Below are 22,941 nucleotides of genomic sequence, written 5' to 3' on the forward strand. Positions count from 1 at the left end.
AGTGGGATATGGTGGGGGTATGATATCCTAGGAGGAACTGAAGAAAGAAGTCCTGAAGAAGGGGTGACTTCAGGGATGAAGGGAAATGGGTTGTAGCAATGTGGAGATGGGACCAGAAGTCAGTAGTATTAAGAGGTGGTATGGGGTTGGGTGCTGAACATAGACAGTATGCCATCCTTTAAAGTACAGTGTTTTGGAATCATACCAACCTGGATTCAAATCCCAATTCTGTTGTGTGAGTCTGGGCAAAAGACTTAATCTTCCTTAGCCATGGCTTGTAAAATGTGAGCCTAATAATTGCTAGTGGCAAAGACCACGAATGACAAATTGTGGTGTGGGTTTCCCCTCCCTGCCTCCCTCCATCTCAGGCCCAGGTAGGGATCATGTCCCCTGCCATTGCACTGGCATTCCTGCCACTGGTGGTAACATTGCTGGTGCGATATCGGCACCACTTCCGACTGCTGCTGCGCACAGTCTTACTGAGGAGTTTCCAAGACTGCCTGTCAGGGATGCGGATTGAAGAGAGAGCCTTCAGCTATGTGCTCACCCATGCCCTACCTGGAGACCCTGGACACATCCTCACCACCCTGGACCACTGGAGTAGCCACTGCGAGTACCTGAGCCATATGGGGCCTGTCAAAGGTCAGTGTTACCTAGCCTTCTGCTCCAGGAAGTACCCCTAAGATCTGGGATTTGTCACTGCCTTACTTGGTGAATTGGGCAGGTTAGTGACCCTCTTTGGGTCTCTTTTTTCTGATCTGGGAATGAGAGACCTGCATTAAGTCATTCATTTATCCATCAAATATTTATTGCCATGTTATTTGTACCAGGCATGTGTTAAGTGCTGGGAGAGGAGGTAGAGGCCACAATAGAACCAGCCACAAATGCTGGACTCAAAGGGAGCAAAATACACGGAAGAATAACGTAACTCATTGCTTTCTAATTATCTGTGTCCCAGTCTTTCTTCCCTACCAAAGAGGCTTCTACATCTGATTCTACATCAGGAAAAGTGCCTACCTGGATTTATCTCAGACCCGACTCCCAGCACAAGTGCTTTCACAATCTTAAGAAATTCAAGATCACAAAGATATCCAATGAACAATAAAATGGGATGAAACAGGAAGCTTCTCAGGAGTCTCAAAGAAGGGATGGTTGCTTTTGCCTGGGCTCTCCTGGAGGAAGCCACATTTGAACTGAGTCTGGAAGGATTTGTTTCAGGTTTAACAGGTGGATAGGGAAAGGTGTAGAAAGGCAAAGCCAACCACAAATGCAAATGCAGCATGAAGGAATGAGACAGCATGGTTGATTCTGGGCAGTTGTTTCAGATGGCTGTTATATAGGTTATAGGTAGAAGAGCTGAGAACTGTAGCTGGAAAGGTAGGATAGGATCAGGTCTGAGAAGTTCCTAAACACCAGGGTGAGGTTCTCAAGTCCAGTCCTAAAAGCTTTTAGAATCATAGGAGCAGGGATTGATAAGATCAGATATGTTATATAGATTTCTAGTCCAGTGAAGACTAGACTAGCGGGGAGCAGTGCAGCTGTAGTTATGATCCAAGAGAAGTAGGATCTTAGGTGGTTGAAGCTGCAATGAGGCAGGTGGGCATTGAAGATATCTTTTCATGAGGAGCCCTGCATCCATCTCCCATGTGTTCTACAACAGCCCTCTCACCCTGTAGGTCAGATCCTGGTGCGGCTGGTGGAGGAGAAGGCTCCTGCTTGTGTGCTGGAGCTAGGCACCTACTGTGGATATTCCACCTTGCTTATTGCCTGTGCCCTGCCCCCTGGGGGTCGCCTTGTCACGGTGGAGCCGGACCCACGAACAGCAGCAGTAGCTGAAAAACTCATTCGCCTGGCTGGCTTCGATGAGCACACGGTCAGCCTCCCCATGCCCCTGACCCTGATCTTTTCTCTGCTACCCCAGGCCTTGCCCTAGCCAGGCCTCCCTTTTGAGGAATTCCCATTTAGGAAGAAGGAAGCAGCTTCACTTAGGCAGCTGGGATCCTGGAGGATGTGTGAGCTCCTATCATCTTGTCCCAAGTCACTTGCAAATATTTTCTTCTGCATGACAAAAGTAGCAGCTAAGAGGAAGGTCTCCAGAGCCGAGCAAATATGAATCCAAATCTTAGCCTTCCTCTAGTTAGCTGTGAGTCCCTGGGCAAAGAACATATCCTCTGAATCTTAGTTTCTTTATGGGCAGAATGGAAATAACAATACTAATCCTGATTTCTTGGGTTCTAAGCACCTAGAAATGCCTAACATGAAGTAAGCCAGATCCTGGTTGGGTCCAGAGTGGGAAAGCAATCTGGCCAATCCTTACCTCCAGTACCTCCTACCCAACAGGTGGAGCTCATTGTTGGCAGCTCAGAGGAGGTGATCCCACGCCTACGAGCCCAGCACCAGCTGAGTCAGGCAGACCTTGTACTCCTGGCACATCGGCCCCGGTATTACTTGCGGGACCTACAGCTGCTAGAGGCCCATGCTCTGCTGCCAGCTGCTGCAACTGTCTTGGCTGACCATGTGCTCTTCCCTGGTGCGCCTCGCTTCCTACAGTATGCCAAGAGCTGTGGCCACTACCGCTGTCGGCTCCACCACACTGGCCTCCCAGACTTCCCAGCTATCAAGGATGGCATAGCCCAGCTTACCTATGCTGGACCTGGCTGAGGTCCAGGACCAGGGATATTTACCAACACTCCCTACCCCTGCCCAAGCAAGGACCTCAGAACATTTATTTCCTCCCTGTTCGGAGCCTGACATGTGCTGGGCTCAGAGCTGGGGGGCGTTTCTCCCTAACTTTACCCTTCCAGCCTCCACACTGACCCAAAGTGTCATATTCTATCAGGCTGCTTGGTTCCATTGGTCCCCCTCCTTCTGGAGAGATCCATGGATAGACAACAGTCCATGGGCCTGAGCCCCCAACCCAGCTCTGTCACTGGTTTGCTGGGTGACTCCAGGGGAGTCTTGCCCTGCTCAGAGATTTAATCCACTCTCTTAACATTAAAGTTGCTGGCTAGGAGAGCATGAGGGCTTCTCAGATCTGGGCTTCAGAAAGCCTCTCCTCCCTAGCCCATACCATTCTGCATGGAATCAGAGGAAAAAGCAGATAATGAGAGGCCTGAAGGATCGGCTTGGTGCCAAGTTGGGCCAGGAGAAATGACACAGGAGCTTAGGCGCAGGCTTCCCAAACCTGGCCCACTTGGCCAATTAGGTTTGCTTTATATCCCTTGAATGTCCCCTCCCCAAAGCCTAGGAAAAGATATGCACTCCTCTGGGCCCCACCAACAAATAGGGAATAGACATGGGGGAAAAGTCATTCCTGTGTCTTTATTAAAGAGAGTTAGAAAGAAACCAGACCTGGCAACCAAGGGGTGAGGTACTGACCAGGCAGGTGGGGTAGGCTCAGGCTCTGGGAATTCAAGGGCCAACTGATGGCCTAGGAGGGGTCAAGGAGACCAGGTTCTTGCAGCAGCTGAGGAAGTGCCCAAGGGTGAGCTTTTAGGCATTGGGGCCATCAGCTGGTTCTGCAGGCTGAGGGACTGGGGCAGGGATGTAGGGTAGGTTAGGCTGGCCTGGAATCGCCCTGAGGCCACCCTGCCTTGTCTACCTAGATCATCCACTGGTCCTGATCCTGTTCGTTGCCTTCCATGTCCACCTGGAGAGGAGGCTGGGTGTGGGTGGGGAGGGGCCTCAGCCAGCCTCAGCCCCAGATCTGGCCCTTGGATGAATCCAGGGTTTCTGTACCCGTTGGCCATTAATTAGGTAAGGGGCCCAGGAACAGAGGCCCTCCCCTACACTCCCACCTACCTCATTGACCTCTCCATCATCAGGTGACTCGTTATAGTCATTCATCTCGTCCATGTCCTGCATGTCCTCATCATCCTCTGAGTCCTCTTCACTGTCCTCATCATCTTCATCATCCTCCTCTTCCTCATCATCATAGTGCTGGTGGGGTAGGGGAAAGCCTGTAGGCCCTACAGGGCTGCCTGGACCAGTATAACAGCTGGCCAACTTGGAAACCTCCCTCTCCCTGACCTTGCCCCCACCTTGAGTTTAGCAGGCTGATAGATGTTCTACAGGACCTTGGTGTTAGGCCCAATGCCCACCCCATTAAGCTCCCCTTTTTAGCATTGGCCCACTCTGAGAACCACAATTGCACCAAGTCAGAAGCAGAACATTCAGAATTAGTACAGTTGTGATCCACCCTGGGTCTCACATAGGCCCCACTTGCAGGAGCCACTCACCTCTGAGGCTGGCTTGCCAATAGGTACCAGGTTGTTGTCTTTCTCTGCGATGCTTTGAAGCTGCAGGCAAAACAGGGAGGGGAAAGCAAGGCTAGGGCCCAAGCAGGACAGGTCAGGGACATGGGACTGGCCCACTCTGCCCTCAAGAAAACCATCAAGTGTTGGGGAAAAGCTTCTTTCCGGTTCTCAGGAAAATTCAATCCCTTTTCTCCCATTATCTGCCATGTATAAATCTGACTCAACTACTTAATCTCCTGGGCCTTGGTTTCTTCATATAATTATGATGAAGGTGAAGTGAGATAATTAACCTAAAACACGCCATCTGCTAGGTTCTGATAAATGATTAAAATTGCTAATTCCTGTGATTTGAGGAACAGAGCTTGGGCTGAGTGTCAGAAGCCTAAGTTCTAATCTGTCCCAGAATTTCCAGGGTCCCCAGCAAATCAGGGTACCATAAAGATGAGAATGTTGGTCCCCTGATTACCAGCCTGATTATTCCCAGCTAAGGACAAAAAAACTCTCCAGGGCAGGTCCTACAGTAAGGCTGGGTCCTGGCCAGAGGGAGGGATAGGGGATATGTTTCTGACTGTGCTATGCTTTGCTAGATCCTCACTCACCCAGGCCTGATGCTGCTGTTCCTGCTGCTGCAGCTCTGTCTCCTCCACACAGGGCCGATCCAGATTAAACCACAGTGTCTCAGTCACCCGGGGGAAGAGTGAAGGGAACAAGGTGGACATGGCTCCTAGACTGAGGGAAAGTGTTAGGTGAATGTGTTTTGTTTTAGTTTGGTTTTTATTTGGTTGTAATTTGATTTAGGGACGGGGTGGAGTGGAAGGTAGCAGGGAAGCAGGCCTTCCTTCTAGGAATCAGACAGACCTGGGTTTGAGTCCTGGCTCCACCACTCACTAGGTGTTTGACTTTTGCCAAGTCACTTAACCTCTCTGGGCCTGTTTCCTCATCTGCAAAATGGGGATAATAACAATTATATCACCCTAACAGTTATTCTGGTAAATAAAATAATGGATAAATCAAATCGTAGGCTGGTTGTTCAAGGAGGTAAGAGAATGGGAGCCAGGTGTAGAGATAGAATCCAGATTTTAAACTGGTATTACAAAATTAGGGAAAGCAGGGCTCTAATGAAATTTATGTCTACCCCATCCAAGCCCTAAAATTTACTTTTTGCCCCTTTATGATGGTCCATACCACACCCAACCAGTTCAAAACATTTGGGACACTAACCACTTCTTGATGGACCCGTCAAACTGGGGGCTTGCACCACGTGCTATCAGGGTCCAGTAAGCATTCTAAAAGGCATGAATAAATGAGTAAGCAGACGGAAGACTGAATGGATGAACTAATATTTAAGAGAACAAATCCAACTTTGTGAACTCAGCTGACCAGATAAATCCCAAAGGTTCTGATTTAAAACTTCTTAGCTCACAGACAGGAAAACTGAGACCCAGCGACAGGAAGATACTGGATTCAGGTCACAAGGTGAGTTGGGACTTAAAAAACTAGTGCAGGGAAGGAATCCAGGCCAGGCACTGAGGTGAGATGAAAAAAAAAAAAAAAAAAAAAAAAGAGCTGTCTCGTTTTCTAGCTTTTGCCCTAACTTATTGACCGACCCAAGACCATCTCTCGACCAACGCCAAGCGCGTCCACTCTTGACACCTTAGAACTAACCCAAGGACAGAGATCTTGCCTCCGAAAACCTCACAGGCCACCGCCCAGTCTTTGCTCATTACGATAATGACCGTGCGGTTGACCAACAGGAAGAAGGCAGAGGCGGGACTCGGACAGGAGTTTGCCCTTATAGGGTCGCTAATCGTGAAAGGAGCGGGGTCTGGGTAGAGCCAATTAACTGAAAGAAATGCTGGGTGACAGGAAGTGACACCAATGAATGACGGGTCTTGTGTGAAAGGGTGGGGCTTAGTCTTGAGGAAGCGGCCAATGAGCAGAAGCTATTTACGGTTAAAGGAATCTGAACATGGAGCTCCTGGGGAGGCAAGTCAAAGGGCTGGGTTCCCCTGGGGGAAAGAGGAAAGAAGGAGCAAGAAGACGGCCGCAGCCCCGCTTTTGTACTTACCCCGCCGGAGGCGGCAGCCGGCGGCGACCCGGAAGCGCTTCCCCTAGCCTGAGCGGAAGAACCCACCAAAATCCGGGGACCCACCAAACGCATGCGTCCTTCGTGTCCTTTTGTTTCCCGCTCCCGCCCACCACACCGGAAGTGACGTTTGTATATTAGCCGGTACAAGGTGGAGAAGGAAATTTGCGGCGCCTACCTCTTGGCACCGCCTTGCGTTCCACCCAATCAGCTTTCCACCGTGACCCGGCCAGCAGGAACCCATTTATCCCCGCCCCTTCGTGGCCGGGCCGTATTTGCGCGCTAACCCAAAATGGTTACCGTCAACCTGCTTTGGTGTAAGGTCTTAGTCCTGGTGTGTCCCGGAAAATCTGCTTCTAGCCCAGAGTCGCTGGGTGATCTTACGCTTCTCCTATATGTCTTCTCGCAGACTTGGTTTCCCATTTGAACATATTCGTTATTTAATGTATGCCTTGAATAGAATTATTTGAGTCTTCACTGTATTCCAGGTTCTGTTAGAAGCTGGGGATAAATCTGTGAATATGGTCACTACCCCCAAAGACTTCACAGTCCAGTGGGGATATCAGACCCTGCACCTTGAGTGAATTCACTAATCTTTTAAGATTGCCTGTCCAGTTGTGATATTAGAGATTACATACATGGTTGAGGTATTGGTTAGCTTCAGGCACAGCACTCTGCTGCTGGGGAATTCTGCTGACCCTTTCGCGTCTGGACCAAATCTCAGAGGTCAATCTGGTCACCTCTTCCCCTCCTTAGGTGATGCATCTGTCTCAGCCTTCCCTTCAGACATCCTCACAGCTTCTGGTGGAAGAAACCCTTTAAACCCAGCTCCCATTAAACTATATCACCTGAATGATATGGACAGTAGGCCCCAGGGAGGGAATTTCCCTTACTGTTCCCCTACCTGCCCTCCTGTCTGGCCCTAAATTAGCCAAAACTCCTCCCATGACCAGGCTCTCCTGCCGCCTCCCCCCCCCCGCCCCCCGCCCCCCGCCCGACCTCGCCAAAGATGTGCCCCTCCAGTGCTGAATAAAGCATCGCTGGTCCTCTGAGGTCGGCCTCCATTTTCTTTTTCTTTTTGAATCCTCTTTCATTTGCTTTCATCACCTACTAGTCTCTTTTCAGGGCCAACAATCATCCACAGTTCCACTCCTGTCCCAACCAGTTGTGTAAACTTTGACCAGTCCTTTTCCTATGTCTACATTCAGTTTCTTCTTTAACCAGCATCATAATCTGCCCAGCCTTCCTCCTGTCCTAGGCTGCTGTGAGATTTGAATGAGATTAACAGCTGTTCAACAAATTAAAACCTATGATGGACATTTAGTTCATTTAGTAATTTTCTTCAATATTTATTCCTCCCCTCCCACCACTTTTTTTTCCTTTCTGCTAAAAAAGAGCAGGATGAAATGAATAAGATGCCAGGTTTAGACAGCCACACCAAACTCTTAAATATCTCCTCATTTTCCTTGAGGCACCCTCTGTGTGCTCAGAAACTTAAGGTCTAAGAAGAAATCTTTTGGTTTTCCAAAATGCACACCTCTTTCCATTGATTTGTCCTTTACAAACATTGTACTCATTTTTTGTTTACTTACACTAAATAAATTTCTACAATAGAAGGAAAAAAAAAAAAGCTGTTCAAGAGGAGAGTACAGTGCCTAATGAAAGTGATTATGTTGCCAAGCCATTCCATAAGTCCAGTGGCTTGGGAGGCAAGATGATCACAAGTTCAAACCCAGCCTCAGCAACTTACCAAGATCCTGAGCAATTTAGTGAGAACCTGTCTCAAAATAAAAAGGGTTGGCCAGGCATAGTAGCCCACCCCTGTAATCCTAGAGGCTCAGGAGGCTGAGGCAGGAGGATCGTGAGTTCAAAGCCAGCCTCAGCAACTTAATGAGATCCTAAATAACTCAGCGAGATCCTGTCTCTAAATAAAATATTTAAAAGGGTTGGAGCCATTGCAGTGGCACCTGCCTGTAATCCCAGTGGCTCCAGAGGCAGGAGCATTGAGAGTTCAAAGCCAGCCTCAGCAATGGCAAGGCGCCAACCACCTCAGTGATACCCTGTCTAATAAAATACAAAATAGATCTGGGGATGAGACTCAGTGGTTGAATGCCCCTCAGTTCAATCCCTGGTAAACCCCCCTCAAAAAAAAATTAAAAACAGATTTTCATTATAGAATAAAATTTGCTTTCTTAGAAACATCCACCCTTTTCATTCATTCAACAAATACCTATTGAATGTTAATATGTAGATTCCATCACATATTCTAAGTAGTGACTATACAATAGTAAACAAAATAGATCAAAGAGTTCCTCATCATGAACTTCCATTTTAATGAGAGAGATAAACAATAAAGGAGCTAGATAAAATAGCTTTAAGATTGTAGTAAATACTGAGGGGGAAAAAGAAGTGAGAATAAAATATTGTTGGGGAGGTGTGTTAGATGGGCAAGCCACGGATGTCACTGCAAGGTATTGAGTAAAGGTCTGAAGGAAGAGATAGACTTCTGATATTTGGGGAAGGGTATTTCAGAGAGAGCAGCAAGTGCAAAGCAGGAACCGAATAGCTATGACCTTGCAGGTCCTAATAAGAACTTTTACTTTGTGTTGGGGAATCAGCAAAGGGTTGTTAGCAGAGAATCCATACAATCTGATTTCCATTTTAATAGAGATATTTTGTTCTATGAACAATAGATTTGGAACAAGGATACAATGTTAGGGGTGGGGAGACCAGTTAGGAGCCCATTATAATAACCCAGGAGAAGTAGATGAGAAGTGGCTGAGTTTTTTGTTTATTTAGAAGAGAAGGTAGACACAAGATTTGCTGATAGGATCAGAGGATCAGAGGGAGAACAGAACCAAGATTTTTGGCCAGAACAACTAAATTATTGGTATTACTATTTTTTGAGATGGGAAAGCTTAAGGAGGTGCTTTTTTGTCTGTGTGGGAGCATTATCTGAAGCTCAATTTTGGGGTGTGTTATGGTTTAGATATTAGGTGTCCTCCAAAAGCTCATATGTGAGAACAATACAAGACAATTTAGAGGAGAAATGATTGGATTATAAGAGTCTTAACCCAATTGGTGAATTCATTCATTAGCTGAGTGGTAACTGAAGGCCAGTAGGGTGTGGCTGTAGGAACTGAGTCCCTGGGTGCATGCCTTTAGGGTATATATTTGGTATCTGGCAAGTAGAATTTCTGCTTTCTGATCATCATTTGAGCTGCTTCCCTACACCACATTCATCTGCCATGATGTTCAGCCTCACCTCATAGCCCCAAGAAATGGAGCCAGCCACCTATGGACTGAGGCCTCTGAAATTGTGAGCCCCAAAATAAACTTTTCCTCCTCTACAATGTTCTGGTTGGGTCTTTTAGCCACAGCAGCAAAAAAGCTGACTAAAATAGGATGTATTGAGTTTGAGATGGCCATTAGAAATGTAGAGGGTACATGAAGGTATATGGGTATGCACATCAAAAGAGGGATCTGGGGGGCTGGGATTGTGGCTCAGAGGTAGAGCGCTTATCTAGCATTGGGTTTGATATTCAGCACCACCTAAAAAACTAAATGAGTGGAATAAAGGTATTGTGTCCAACTACAACTAAAAAAACAAATGTTAAAAAAAGAGAGATCTGGGTTGGATATATTAATTTTGGAGTCATTTTTGAGCCAGGATGCAAAGAAAAGACCACCAATCCAATTTTAAACCAAATTAAAGCAAGCTTATATTTTGTACACAAGGAGAGCTGGCCAGTGGCTGTCTCACCCAAAACCTAGACCAAAGAACAGCCCAGCTCTCAGGGAAGAAAAGGTTTTTATAGCACAAAAAGTTACCAAGGGGGGTGTTCTTAGGAACTTACAGCTAACAGGTTTCTGGCAGACATAATACAATGGCAATTAGTAGATTAATGATCTACATGGCTTGATATTTTAAGGTAGGGAGTAAATTCAGATCCCAACATCAGAATTTATAAGGCACCACTGAGGTTTCAGAGAGGGTTGTTGTCTGATCATGGAGAACCAGGATTTATGAGGTGCCACTAAGGTTTTAGGGAGGGTTGTCAAGAAAAGCCAGGAATGGGTGAGTTCAGAACATGGGCAAGAGTTCTAAACAAGTTTAGAAATCTCAGTATTTTATAGTAAAACAGAAATGAACTTTTCATGACTTTGTGACTAGATGGCTCCCAGTCTTAAGATGGAATTAGGCTGGGTTTATCAGTCATCAGCACATAGATGATGTTTAAAGCCATGAGACTAGATGAGATCACAAAAGGAGGCAGTGTAGATGGAAAATAGTTTCCCCTGATATTAAGCATTTGAGGAAACTAGAAGCAGCAAACCAGATGGAGGAAGAAGGCCAAAAAGTTTAAAAAACCAGGCAAGATGGGCAGTATCTTGGAAGCCAAGTAAAGAAGGGTGTCAGGAAGAAGGGAGAGATCTAACATAGCCCAGTTCTGTACAAGATTGTGTTTCTTTTTGTTTGCTCAGCTGACCATGAGCTCCTTGAGGGTAGAGACTGAATGGTTTCTATGTCCCCAGGGCCAGGCCTGACCTCTGGATACTTCATCTGCTCCTTCAGTGATCGAGGTCGAGGCCTCAAGCATCTTCTCCTCTGTTCCTTTTTCTTACAGGATTCCTACCTCAGGCACACTTTGCATTCTATCCTTCTTGACATCTCTGACCTGCTGGAAATTACCCAGTAACCTAGAGTTTCTTTCCACAGTCCTCAGCGGAGTTCAACAAGTCATGGTGACTAATTAGCTGGTGACATTTATTGAGTGTCAACTGAGTGCCAGACACCTTGTTAAACCCTGGGACAGAGTGATGAAACAGAAAAAAAATCTATGTCCTAGAGAAAAATACAGGCTAGGGAGGACTAAGACAATTATAGAAGAGGGTGGTGTTAAAAATCAATGTATGTAGAGTAAGCTGTAAGAACACAGTGGAAGGAGAGATGAATGAGTTCTGGACAAACTAAGTTTAGACTTTTGTTCCAGAGAAGGAAACATTTGTGTGGGCCTTGAGTGATGAGTAGGAGTTAAGCCTACTGGTAGACAAGTTGGAGAAGGGGGTGCACAAAGAAGCACATTACATTCAAGGACATGGAGAACAGAGAGAATCCATTTGGACAGAATTAGATACATGTGGATGAAGAAAGACCCAGATTGGGAAAGGGCCTTAGTGGTACAGATATGGAGAGTGGATAGAATGGGACCTAAGTATCCTGAGTATTAGCTCTGTTACTAACTTGCTGGGGACCCCAGGTAGGTCCCTCCCCATCCCCAAGCTACCACTTTCTCTAACATACTATCCTGTGTCTCCTGCCCTGATGTGAGGCCCTGGAAGAGATTCCCAGGCCTGGCCCTTTCTATTCTAAACTTTTACCTATCTCTTCTTTCTATTGTACATAAAAAGGGCCTAGAAAACTGAAGGCAGGGATAGGATGGGAATTTCCCAACAGTCAGAAATAAATCCAGAACTCTCTGGCTGGAGATGGAAACTCATGACTCTATGCAGAGAATTCTCCAGGACCAGGAAGGAGGGCCAGGGCTGAGTGGTGTGAATTTAATACCATTTTGAAATGCTTACTTACTCATCCCATTGGCCCTGAGTATTGTAGCTGGGCCCTGGTAGGGGACAGAGGAAAGTGTCACAGTCACCATCTTTCATGCATAAAGAGGGTTGTTTGCTTTCCAAGGGGCTTTCAGCTTCCTCTCATCCTCACCTCAGCCCTGGGAATCCTGCCCCCCTTTAACAGAGGAGGAACCTGAGACTCAGAAACATGAAGTGGCTCATCTGAGCTGAAGCTATAATTCAAGAATGTTATTCATTCCACAGATCTTTTTTGTGGGTCACTTGTTCAGTGATGAGGATCCACAGAGGAATCAGATTTAAGTTCTAATCTTCTGAGGGTTCCCAATCTTATATGGGAGGCATAAAGTAAATCATTAGGCCTTGGAGGGCAGATTTCCACGTGATTCATCTCTATTTCCCCAGCACCTAGCACAATGCCTAGAGAAGAATAGCCACTCAATAAGTGTTTTTTACAGTATGTGTTTCCTAATGAATTGACTTTTCCATTGGTTCATGTTCATTAATTCATGTGATGAATGCTGTAATGGAGATTGGTTAAGAAAAGAGAAGAGTGGGAACATTGAGAAAAGAAGGGCAACATGTGGGAGGCGAATGGAGAAGCCTCCTCAGAGGAAATGAGACCTGCAAGATAGTGGAGTCAGGAAAGGGCATTTCAGTCAGGAGGGGACAAGGCCTGAAAGAATGTAGTGTACTCAGGGTAAGGCTGAGGCCCTGCTGTGTCATCTCTTTCGCAAAAGGCACTGTAAGAGAAACAGAACCAAGGGACAGTGAGTGCCTGTCCTCAAAGGATGACACATAACCCTGAAGGAGGATGAAGAGACATTGAGAAAGTCTGCCTTAAGCAGGGGAGACTTCAGCTGTGCCTTGAAGGATGCCTCAGAGTCAGACAAACAGGAGGAGGAAAGAAGAGACATTTCAGGTAGAGAGGGATCCTTGGGCCGGCACCAGGCTGTGGGGGAATGAGGAGAATACCCCTGCAGGAGAACATGTATGAGGAGGAATGCTGCATGGAACTGGAGAGCTCCACAGGGAGGGCTGGCCTGGAGTGCCCCTGGGGAATAAGGTTCTCCTCTGTCTCAGGGTCACTGGACGTCTCATTTATTGTCTGTCATTGAGGACTCTCTGGATCTGACTTGAGTTTAAGATGAATAGATGATTTAGAAGGGAGCTCTATGGATTCTCTTTCAATTCTCCAGAATGCCAGCCCCAGGATGGGTGCTCTAGCCAGGATCCTATTTGCATGATGGGTTTGCATATATTTGCTTACTGCAGCTAAGGTTTTCTCACTCTTACTGAAGCAAAAATAGACAAAAAGACAGGTCCTGGAGATCAGGCTATGGACAGATATCATCCCTCTTCCATCTGATCTCAGATTGCACTTCAGGCATTTAATAACATCCACCCTGCTCTGACCTCCAGCAAACCCTACACTGTGGAACTCCCCCAGAAGCAGAAATGGTGGGTGGAGATCAGACAGTTCCTGCCTGCCTGACCACCCGCCTGGCAAATTCTCCCAATCTAGTAACAGGTAGTTACAGCCTCATGGCCTGGCTGTCCACCAATCTGTGTTCCCGGGTTCCGCCCTTTGCTTCCATTTCCTGGGCATTTCCAGGCAGGTCTGCCTGTTTCCTCCTACTCTGAGTACTAGCTTTTCACAAAAACCACCCTTTATTCCTAAATAGCAAACATTCACAGTTTCACCAAATCTCTCCCTGTACCACCCACTCTCTGCACTCCAGGAATCTCGATTCTTTTTCCTCCACCCCTCACATCTAATCCCATCACTTATGGTTATATATATTTTGCAACAGTTTTTAAAATTAAAAAAAAAGACTATAGGGGCTGGAGTTGCAGCTCAGTGGTAGAGCACTTGCCTCGCAAGTATGAGGCACTGGGTTCAATCCTAGCACCACATAAAAACAAATAAAGGCATTGAGTCCATATACAACTAAAAAAAAAGTTTTAAAAAGACTATAAAATAATATTAAAAGAAATTAACATTCTTTTTAATTTTTTTTAGTTGCAGATAGACACAATATCTTTATTTTATTGATTTATTTTTTATGTGGTGCTGAGGACCCAACCCAGTGTCTCACACATGCTAGGCAAGCATCCTACTGCTCAGCCCCAGCACCTAGGAGGTAACTTCTTAGACATGAAATTGCTAGGTTGAAGAATACCTACATTACGAACCCCCTACCCCCATTACTAAAGATTGAACCCAGGGACTATGGAGGCTACATCCCCAGCTCTTTATTTTTAGACAGGGTCTTGCTAAATTGCCTGGCCTTGAACTTGGGATCCACTTGCCTCAGCCTTCTGAGTCGCTGGGACTCCACTGCTCCTGTGCATCACTGCTCCTGGCCATTAATACCTTTTAAAGATACCAAATTGCTCTCCAATGTACACTCTCACCAATGACAGTGACTATTTCCACAGAATCTCATCAATACACAGAATTATCAAAAATCTTGATCACTGAAGAATTACAAGCAGGGGCATGGCCCAATTCAATTGGCAGTTTTAAGCAATAATCCCAGTTTTTTAAGCAAAAATCCCATAAATTTTGGTGTGTGCAGAAGGGTTTGGATGTAAGCAGAAGCTGGGAAAGGTAGGCTAGTTGGAAAGCTGTTTTGGAGTCTAGACCTGGGATGATGGTCCTATCACTGAACATTTACTGTGTGCCAGGCACTGTTCTAAGCAGTGGGAATTAAAGTCCTGAACAAAATGCATACAAATCCCTTGCTCTCATGACATTTGCAGTGTAGTCAGGGAGACAGGAAAACAGTACACAAATGCGTAATAACATCAACTGTTGCTAAATGCAATGAGAAGAATAAAACCAGGGAATGGGAGGAGAGTGCACAGGTGAGAATGAACACAATATTGGAAAGAAGGTGGTTAGAAAAACCCTTAGTAATGATAACACCTAAACAAATTCCTGAAAAAGTGAGAAAGGGATCTGGGTAGAAGTGGGGAATTGGGTGCTGGAATCAGCATGACCATGAGCTGCAGCCACCAAGATGGCTGATGTCCAGAACTCCTGCAGCAACACAAGTCAGTGCCCCCCTCCCCCTTCCCTGCCCCTGCTATATTTCAGAAAGCAGCTCTAACTCTCCCCAGGTCACAAGCCAGAAGCTTGAGTTATTTTTGTGTTCTATCTTTCCCTCTCCCCACACATCCAAAAGGTCTCCAAGTCCTGGAGGTTTTGTTCACTTAGTATAGTCATGTGTCACTTAACAAAGAGGACACATTCTGAGAAATGCTAATCCTTAGGAGATTCTGTCATTGTGCAATCATAGACAGCACTTACACAAATGTAGCTGGTCTATGTCAATCACCCCATGAGGCCTCTGGAATGCAACTAAGAGACAGTAGTGGGTGTAACATGATATTCAGTTTTACAGTTTATATATATATATATAGCTGGGGTTGTGGCTAAGTGGTAGAGCGCTCACCTCTCATGTGCGAAACCCTGGGTTAGATCCTCAGTACCACAAAAAATAAATGAATAAAATAAAGGTTAAAAAAAGGCCATTCCTTTAAAAAATATACATATATTAAATATATATGGAATATATATATATACACACATATATATATGGAGTAAACTCTAAAGTATGGTAAACCAGGTGTGGTGGTGCACACCTGTATGTAATCCCAGCTCCCAGGAGGCTGAAGCAAGAAAGTTAGACAGTCTGGCAATTTAGCAAGACCCTGTCTCAAAATAAAAATAAAATAAAATGAAATGAAAAAGGGCTGTCAATGTAGCTCAGCGATAGAACACCCTTGGGTTCAACCCACAATACAAAAAAAAGTACAGTATAATTAATACATAAACCATAACAGTCATAACAGTACTGTGGTAAAATATATATTACATATAATTTACATAAAATTTACTATTTTAGGCATTTTAAGTATAAAGTTCAGTGCCATTAAATACCTTGACAGTATTGTGTAACTAGCACCACCATTCATCTCCAAAACTTTTTCATCTTCCCAAATTGAAACTCTACATTCATATTTACATGCACATATACATAATATATACAGTGTAGCATATATATATATATATATATATATATATATATATATATATGAAATTGTGTATATATACCATAGCCATTAAACACTAACTCTCCATTCTCCCCTTCCCCAAGTCCCTGACAATCACCATTTAACTTTTTTTTTTTTTTTTTTTTGGTACCAGGGGTTGAACCCAGAGGTGCATAACCATGAGCCACACCCCCAGCCCTTTTTTATATTTTATTTTGAGACGAGGCCTTACTAAATTGTTTAGGTCCTCACAAAATTGTCAAGGCCAGCCTCAAATTTGCAATCCTCCTGCCTCAGCATCCCAAGTCACTAGTATTACAGCCATGTACCACCTCACTCAGTTCTTCTTTTTGTTTATTAATTTTGACTATCCTAGACACCTAATAAAAGTGGACTCTTACTGTATCTTTCTTTTTTCGACTGGCTTATTTAACTTACCGTAATATCCTCAGGGTTCAGTCATGTTGCAGCATGTGTCAGAATTTGCTTAATTTTTAAGGCTGAATTGTGCTGTATTGTATGAATATTTTGTTTATTCATTTGTCTGCCCACAGACACTTGAGTTGTTTTCACTTTTTGGCTTGTTGTGTATCATCCTGCTGTGAACATGGTGTACAAATATCACCTGATTTCAATTATACACTTAATTGTGTATCTGTTTGTTTAAATCTCTCTCTCTCCTAGTCTCCTGGAGTCATGAGTATCTACCATTAGTCCCAGTACTGAGCATAGTACCTGGGCATTAGTATAAGTTCAGTAAATATTTGTTGGATAAATGAACAAGACACCAAAATGTATATACTTGGATACACAAAGCATCTGTAGTGTGCAGGTAAGGGTAGAGAACTTGGGTCTGGGCCTAGCTCATCAATTCCTCATTATGTTCTGACATTGACTAAGACACTTCACCTCCAAACCACATGTAAAGTAGGGACATTATCTGCCCTACTGGGTTCTTGTCAGAGTCAGATGAAATAATACATGTGATGAGGGTCCACTTTTTTTCTTTCTTTTCAGTCCACAGCAGAATGTTAGATGAATTTATAATGTGAAGTTTCACTTTCTGACCTTGGGATCTGTACAGTGCTCTAGAGACTTTGACCTAAATACACAGGAAGAGAGGAGGCTTCTCCATCATTCTCTATCCCCTTACCCTAGTTTATTTTTCTTCAGCGAACTGTGTGTGTGTGTGTGTGTGTGTGTGTTTTCTGTCATTTCCTTTTCCCACCTGACTAGAATATCAGCTCATGGTAGGCATTCAATAACTAATCTTGGCAGGGCATGGTGGTGCACACCTGTAATCCCAGCTACTCAGGAGGCTGAGGTAGGAGGATCACAAGTTTGAGGCCAGCCTGGGCAGATTATCAAGACCCTGTCTAGGGCTGGGGATGTGGCTCAAGCGGTAGCACGCTCGCCTGGCATGCGTGCGGCTGGGGTTCGATCCTCAGCACCACATACAAACAAAAATGTTGTGTCCACCGGAAACTAAAAAATAAATATTAAAAAAAAAATTCTCACTCTCTAAAAAAAAAAAAAAGACCCTGTTTAAGAATATAAAATAGGGCTGGGGATGTGGCTCAAGCGGTAGCACGCTCGCCTGGCATGCGTGCGGCCCGGGTTCGATCCTCAGCACCACATACAAAACAAAGATGTTGTGTCCGCCGAAAACTGAAAAGTGAATATTAAAAAAAAAAATTCTCTCTCTCTCTCTTAAAAAAAAAAAAAAAAAAAAAAAATATATATATATATATATATATATATAAAATAAAGGAAATGGCTGAGAATGTAGCTCTCAGTGGTAGTGTGCCCCTGGATTCAATCCTCAGTACTGAAAAAACAAGCCTAATAGCCTAATCTTTTTTAAAATATTTATTTATTTATTTATTTTAGTTGTAGTTGGACATAATTCTTTATTTATCTTTATGTGGTGCAGAGGATCGAACCCAGGTCCTTGCCCTTGGTAGGCAAGTGCTCTACTGCTGAGCCACAACCCCAGCCCCAAGCCTAATCTTGAATTTATTTTTTGAATGAATCCCCATCTGCTACCCTCCTGGTCCAAGGCATAATCATCTCTGAAGCCCACCCCTTTTATTTCTTTGAGACTGCTCCAAATTGGACTAAGGGAATCTTAGTGAAATTAACCTGGCCCTGGAGGCTGAAAGCAAAAGGGACAATGGCAGAGGGGAACAGGGAGCTGCAATGAGGAGGGAGTGGTAGAGCCTCAGTTTCCTTACCTGCAATGGAAAATGACGTTCAACTTCCCTGATGGACTATAAATTTGACTACACTGGTACCTCACAGAGGTGGAATCAGATGACATTTGTCCTTTCATGTCTGGCTTATTTCACTTAATATAATCTCTTCAAGGCTCATCCATATTGTAGCTTATGTCAAAATTTCCTTCCTTTTTGAGGGTCAATTCCACCCTTTGATTTCATCCTGTGTATATACCACATTTTGTGTATCCATTTATCCATCCATCAACATTTGGGTTGCTTCCCCCTTTTGGCTATTGTGAATAGCAATGCTCTGAATATGGGTATACAAATATCTACTTGAGCCCTTTCAATTCTTTGGGGTATATACCGAAAAGCAGAAATACTGGATCACATGGTAATTGTTATAGTTTGAATATGAGGTGTCCCTTGAAAAGCTCATGTATTAGGCAAAGAAGAAATGATCAGAGGCGAAATGTTTGGATGATGAGAGGTGTAATCACATCAGTGGATCATTTGAAGGGACTACTGGGTGGTAACTGCAGGCAAGTGGGCACCGATGGAGACAGTAGGCCCTGGGGGTTTTCCCTTGGGGGTTATATCTTGTTCTTGTCTCTCCTTTCTCTCTCTCTCTCTTCCTCTCCCTCCCTCTCCTTCCCATCTTCCTCTCCCTCCCTCCCTCTCTCCCTCTTTGCTTCCTGGCTGCCAAGAGCCAAAAAGCTCTCCTCTACCATATCCTTCCACCATGATGTTCTACCTCACCTCAGGCCCAGAGCAGTGGCATCAGCTGACCTTGGACAGAGCCTCTGAACTGTAAGTGCAAATAATCGTTTTCTCTTCCATGTTGTTTTTATCAAGTATATTGATCACAGTGATGAAAACCTTACTAACATAGTTATTCTATATTTAATTTTTTGGAGGCAGTACTGGGAACTAAACCCAGGGGTACTCTACTACTGAGCCACATCCCCAACCCTTTTTATTTTTAATTTTGAGACAGGGTCTCGCTACCTTACAGATGCTGGTCCCAAACTTGCAACCCTCTGCCTCAGTCTCCCAAGGATCACAGGTGTTTGCCATTGTACCCAGCTACATTTAATTTTTTGATAAATGATCACACTGTTTTCCACAGAAGCTCCACCATTTAAAATCCCTCTACTAGATAGTTTATTTTTTTAAAATATTTTTTTAGTTGTCGGTAGACCTTTATTTTATTTATTTATATGCGGTGCTGAGAATTGAACCTAGTACCTCACACATGCCAGGTAAGTGTACTACCACTGAGCCCCAGCCCCAGCCCCTAGATAGGTTCTTATATATAAAGTTACAGATATAAAGGGACATTCACTGCAGCATTGATGGTGACTGTGAAATACTAGACACCACTGAAAGTCATAAAGTTATTTAATTAAATAGAATCACATAGATCTATATACAGAGATAAGAAAACATCTATGGCATATCTATAAAACGAAGAAAGCAACATGCAAGGCAGTTAGTGGGGTAACCTTACTCCTAAAGACTAGCACCATGGCATCCAGCTGCAAGACTGGCTCACCCACCCTCAACAGTAGCCTGGTCTCCCCAGGAGCTGAGGGCACCCAGATGCTGAATTCAGGGATAACAACTATTCCCTGATGTAATGTACAGGCATTTTGGAATTGCCATTATCCTTGGTCACTTGAGATAAAAAGCTTTTAAGAGCAGCCACAAACATCATGGGTTCCAGGTCAACACAGAGGACAAAAAGTCAATGGCAAATCAATGTGCTTTTCATCTATAGGCTAATGAGAATCAGACATTGATTAAAGATATTCCAGTGAACTCAGTGAAAGTTAGTTTTGGCAAAATTACCAGGAATTATTATATTTAGCATCACTGGCAAGTTGGTCAGACCTGACCTTGATCATGACAATGGAACCTGGGTTTGGAGGGCATAGATTTCATGGAAGATATGATGTTAGAATAGAAGTTCATTGGTTGAAGGCACATGTCCCTCTTTTAGGACTCAGAGGACATGGTGGGGTAGTTCCTAACACTACTGCTATATTTGCAAAATAAGATTAATGTGACTATGGCTGATAGAATAATTATGGGGAGTGAAGGTCCAAGATGTGTGATCAGCTTCCATAGAAGCATTTTCTCAGCAGCTGCTCAGACATATTTGTATGATTGAGAAGCCTTGAAGAAACAGTTTTTGTTTGTTTGTTTTGCTTTGGTTTCAGTGCTCTAGGGTAGGGAGGGAAGAAGATCTGGGCTTGAGAGGAAGTTGGGATTAACCCAGGGCCTCTCACAAGCACATACTCTACCACTGAGCTACTTCCCTAGCTCTTTAAAAATTTGAGACAGGGTCTCACTAAGTTAGATAGGCAGGCCTCAAACTTGTGATCCTCCTGCCTCAACCTCCCATGTAGCTGGGATTACAAGCATGTCCCAGCTAGCAGTCAATATTTTTTCCTGGGGAATCCTTTTGTTTACTGTCTCACAAGGACTAATCAGAAAGTAATTGAGACTGCACTGATTTCCTGAACAATTATTCAGTTCACTGTCTTAGAACAACTGTGCAGAATGTTAAAAGAGGGTAAAATAAGTATGAATATTATTACTACTCAGTTTTATAACTGTTTCAATATAAAGATTAGTGTCAGGGGGTGTTTTGCCTTGGATCTAGTTTTAGTAAGAGAAACTGCTATATGGATGAATTGAGGTTATAAGACAATTTTTTTTTTTGCTCAGAACCTTAAGGCAACACTTACTAGTTATCCATTTTTGCATAACAAAACATCCCATAACTTTGTGGTTTATTGTTGCAGGCAAGAATAGATGTTAACATAAGTGGATTAAAATATGATGAGGATATTTGAAAAATCTCAAAATGTCTTTCAACAAGATACTGGTTACTCGTAAAGGGAAAACTCATGATTGTATGATAAAGAAACCACCTTAACCAAATGGTCACTAGCAGTAAGAGAAAGCAACATCATATACCCCTTCATATGATGAACTGAGAATGGGATATCATCTCTCTGATCTTCTTGCCCAAAATGCATGATCTCAATCTAACTATGAAAAAACATCAGAGAAACCCAAATTGAGGGACATTCTGCAAAATAACTGACCAGTAATTCTTCAAAAGTGTCAAGGAGACATGAGACAAAGACAGACTGATGAGCTGTCATAAATTGGAAGACACAAAGGAGACACAGTAACTAAATGCAAACTGGTATCATGGATTGGATTCTGAATCAGAAATGGATATTCGTGGGAAATCTGGTGAAAATAGAATAAAGTTTATAGATTATGTAGTACTTCATCAATGTTAATTTTCTGATTTTTAAATATAATTGTACATTGGTTATTTAAAATGCCAATGTTTGAGGAAACTGGATGAAAAGTATATGGGAAACTATTTAAAAAACTTTATAATAATCTACAATTATTTCAAATTGCAACATTCACATGGCAAAAATCCAGGAGAGGAGGTCTAGAGGAGGTAGCTTCATCAGGTGACTTGACAGATCAAGCTAGTGTCAGAGCCTGGACTTGAATTGCTGTTGGGCGGGGGATGGGGGTGGGGTATGGGGGGGTGGCAGGTAGACACCTGCCTCCAGGCCCAGGGAAGGGCATCCTCTCACCTCTACATGCCTTTCATTTCTTGGGTCAGCTGCCCTGTAGAGTAGTTAGGGTAGGGAGGGAAGAAGATCTGGGTTTGAGAGGAAGTTGGGAAACCTGGTGGAGAGTCCTGTGGTCTCTGCCTTTCCCTTAGGCCGTCCACACCTGTCTGTGAGGTGGAATAGATGGACATGAACTGGCAGATGCCACAGCTGCTGTTTCTGGCTTTCGTGACTGCTGAATGGGGTGACAAGCCCAGGATTCTATGGGCTGGGATGGATGTACTCAATATCTGTGTAGATACTAAGCACCACCAGACAAGGTAAGTTTCATGACTAGGTGAAGATGGACTGTGGTCTGGGAGGAGGAGGTGGCTGCTACTGACAGGGAAGAAATTAGAGGGATGGGAAAGTAAGTTGTGGGAGGTCATAGAGGCATTAGGTGATCTTGGGGGGGCCTCTCCAAAGGAGAACACCAATCTATAATAGTGGATGATATCAAGTCCCCCCTGTGAGCCACATACTTTCCTTATACCATGTCAGTAGCTATTCCCCAAAGGGTTACTTGGTATGTGAATGGTGGTTTCTATTTTCACAAATGAGGAAATAGGTCCTGAGGGACACAAGCACAGGTGGGTATTAAGAGAGGGGTTAGTGATACTTTTCCCCATTTTAATTATGTGCCATTCCACAGAAGTCAGTGGCAAGGGAGAAAAGGAGACAGGTTCCTCATGGTCATGATGCAGCAAACGTACAAACACGCCAGGTGCCCTACCCCCATTAGGCACTTAAAAGACAGTGACAAATCAAATACGCTGGGAAGACTTCCCAGTAAAGGGGCCATTGATCTTGGCCCTGGAAGATTACTAAGAGTTTTCCAGGAAGACAAAGCAGGAAAGGGCAGCCTGGCAGAGGACAGCATGTACATAGGTCAGAGGACAAAGGCACACACGGTGGCAAGGCTCATGTGGGCAGAGCCAAGGATGATGCTGCTCACACAGAAAAGGAGATGAAGCCTGAACTCCCCTTTCACAGAAAAGACTACTGAGGCAGCTCAGGGAATCTGAGCTTGAATTTGAACCAGTCTCAGGATTGATGCCTGCTGTTATGGTTTGAATCTG

General features: G+C 44.3%; 2 protein-coding genes across 12 annotated transcripts; one reads left to right on the top strand and one right to left on the bottom strand.

Annotated features, from left to right (window-relative positions):
- Nucleotides 1-312: 312 nt before the first annotated feature.
- On the top strand, nucleotides 313-2,729 carry Tomt (transmembrane O-methyltransferase). Its single transcript, XM_071616449.1, has 3 exons — nucleotides 313-642; nucleotides 1,677-1,873; nucleotides 2,341-2,729. Exons 1-3 carry the CDS (start codon nucleotides 384-386, stop codon nucleotides 2,659-2,661), a joined length of 777 nt encoding a protein of 258 aa, XP_071472550.1. The 5' UTR covers nucleotides 313-383; the 3' UTR covers nucleotides 2,662-2,729.
- A 572-nt stretch (nucleotides 2,730-3,301) lies between these two features.
- On the bottom strand, nucleotides 3,302-6,437 carry Anapc15 (anaphase promoting complex subunit 15). 11 transcript variants are annotated; one of them, XM_071616457.1, is made up of 7 exons: nucleotides 5,922-5,937; nucleotides 5,478-5,542; nucleotides 5,115-5,197; nucleotides 4,856-4,985; nucleotides 4,239-4,298; nucleotides 3,802-3,939; nucleotides 3,302-3,661 (listed from the first exon to the last, which is right to left on the bottom strand). In XM_071616457.1, exons 4-7 carry the CDS (start codon nucleotides 4,973-4,975, stop codon nucleotides 3,602-3,604), a joined length of 378 nt encoding a protein of 125 aa, XP_071472558.1. In that variant the 5' UTR covers nucleotides 4,976-4,985; nucleotides 5,115-5,197; nucleotides 5,478-5,542; nucleotides 5,922-5,937; the 3' UTR covers nucleotides 3,302-3,601. The 11 variants fall into 11 exon arrangements, with proteins under 11 accessions (XP_071472558.1, XP_071472561.1, XP_071472557.1 ...); XM_071616460.1 differs by lacking the exon at nucleotides 5,922-5,937 and adding an exon at nucleotides 5,637-5,908 and having other exon boundaries at nucleotides 4,856-4,980; XM_071616456.1 differs by lacking the exon at nucleotides 5,922-5,937 and adding an exon at nucleotides 5,637-5,908.
- Between the last annotated feature and the right edge of the window lie 16,504 nt (nucleotides 6,438-22,941).

The sequence above is a fragment of the Marmota flaviventris genome, chromosome 9 (assembly GCF_047511675.1).
Source record: "Marmota flaviventris isolate mMarFla1 chromosome 9, mMarFla1.hap1, whole genome shotgun sequence".
Lineage (NCBI taxonomy): Eukaryota > Metazoa > Chordata > Mammalia > Rodentia > Sciuridae > Marmota > Marmota flaviventris.

Coding starts and splice junctions, on each gene's coding strand:
- Tomt (XM_071616449.1), top strand. CDS start 384: ATGTCCCCTGCCATTGCACTGGCATTCCTGCCACTGGTGGTAACATTG. Junction 643..1,676: donor CCATATGGGGCCTGTCAAAG/GTCAGTGTTACC, acceptor CTCACCCTGTAG/GTCAGATCCTGGTGCGGCTG. Junction 1,874..2,340: donor CTGGCTTCGATGAGCACACG/GTCAGCCTCCCC, acceptor CCTACCCAACAG/GTGGAGCTCATTGTTGGCAG.
- Anapc15 (XM_071616454.1), bottom strand. CDS start 6,417: ATGCGTTTGGTGGGTCCCCGGATTTTGGTGGGTTCTTCCGCTCAGGCT. Junction 5,543..6,324: donor CGGCTGCCGCCTCCGGCGGG/GTAAGTACAAAA, acceptor CATGCCTTTTAG/AATGCTTACTGGACCCTGAT. Junction 3,940..4,238: donor TTGGCAAGCCAGCCTCAGAG/GTGAGTGGCTCC, acceptor CTACCCCACCAG/CACTATGATGATGAGGAAGA.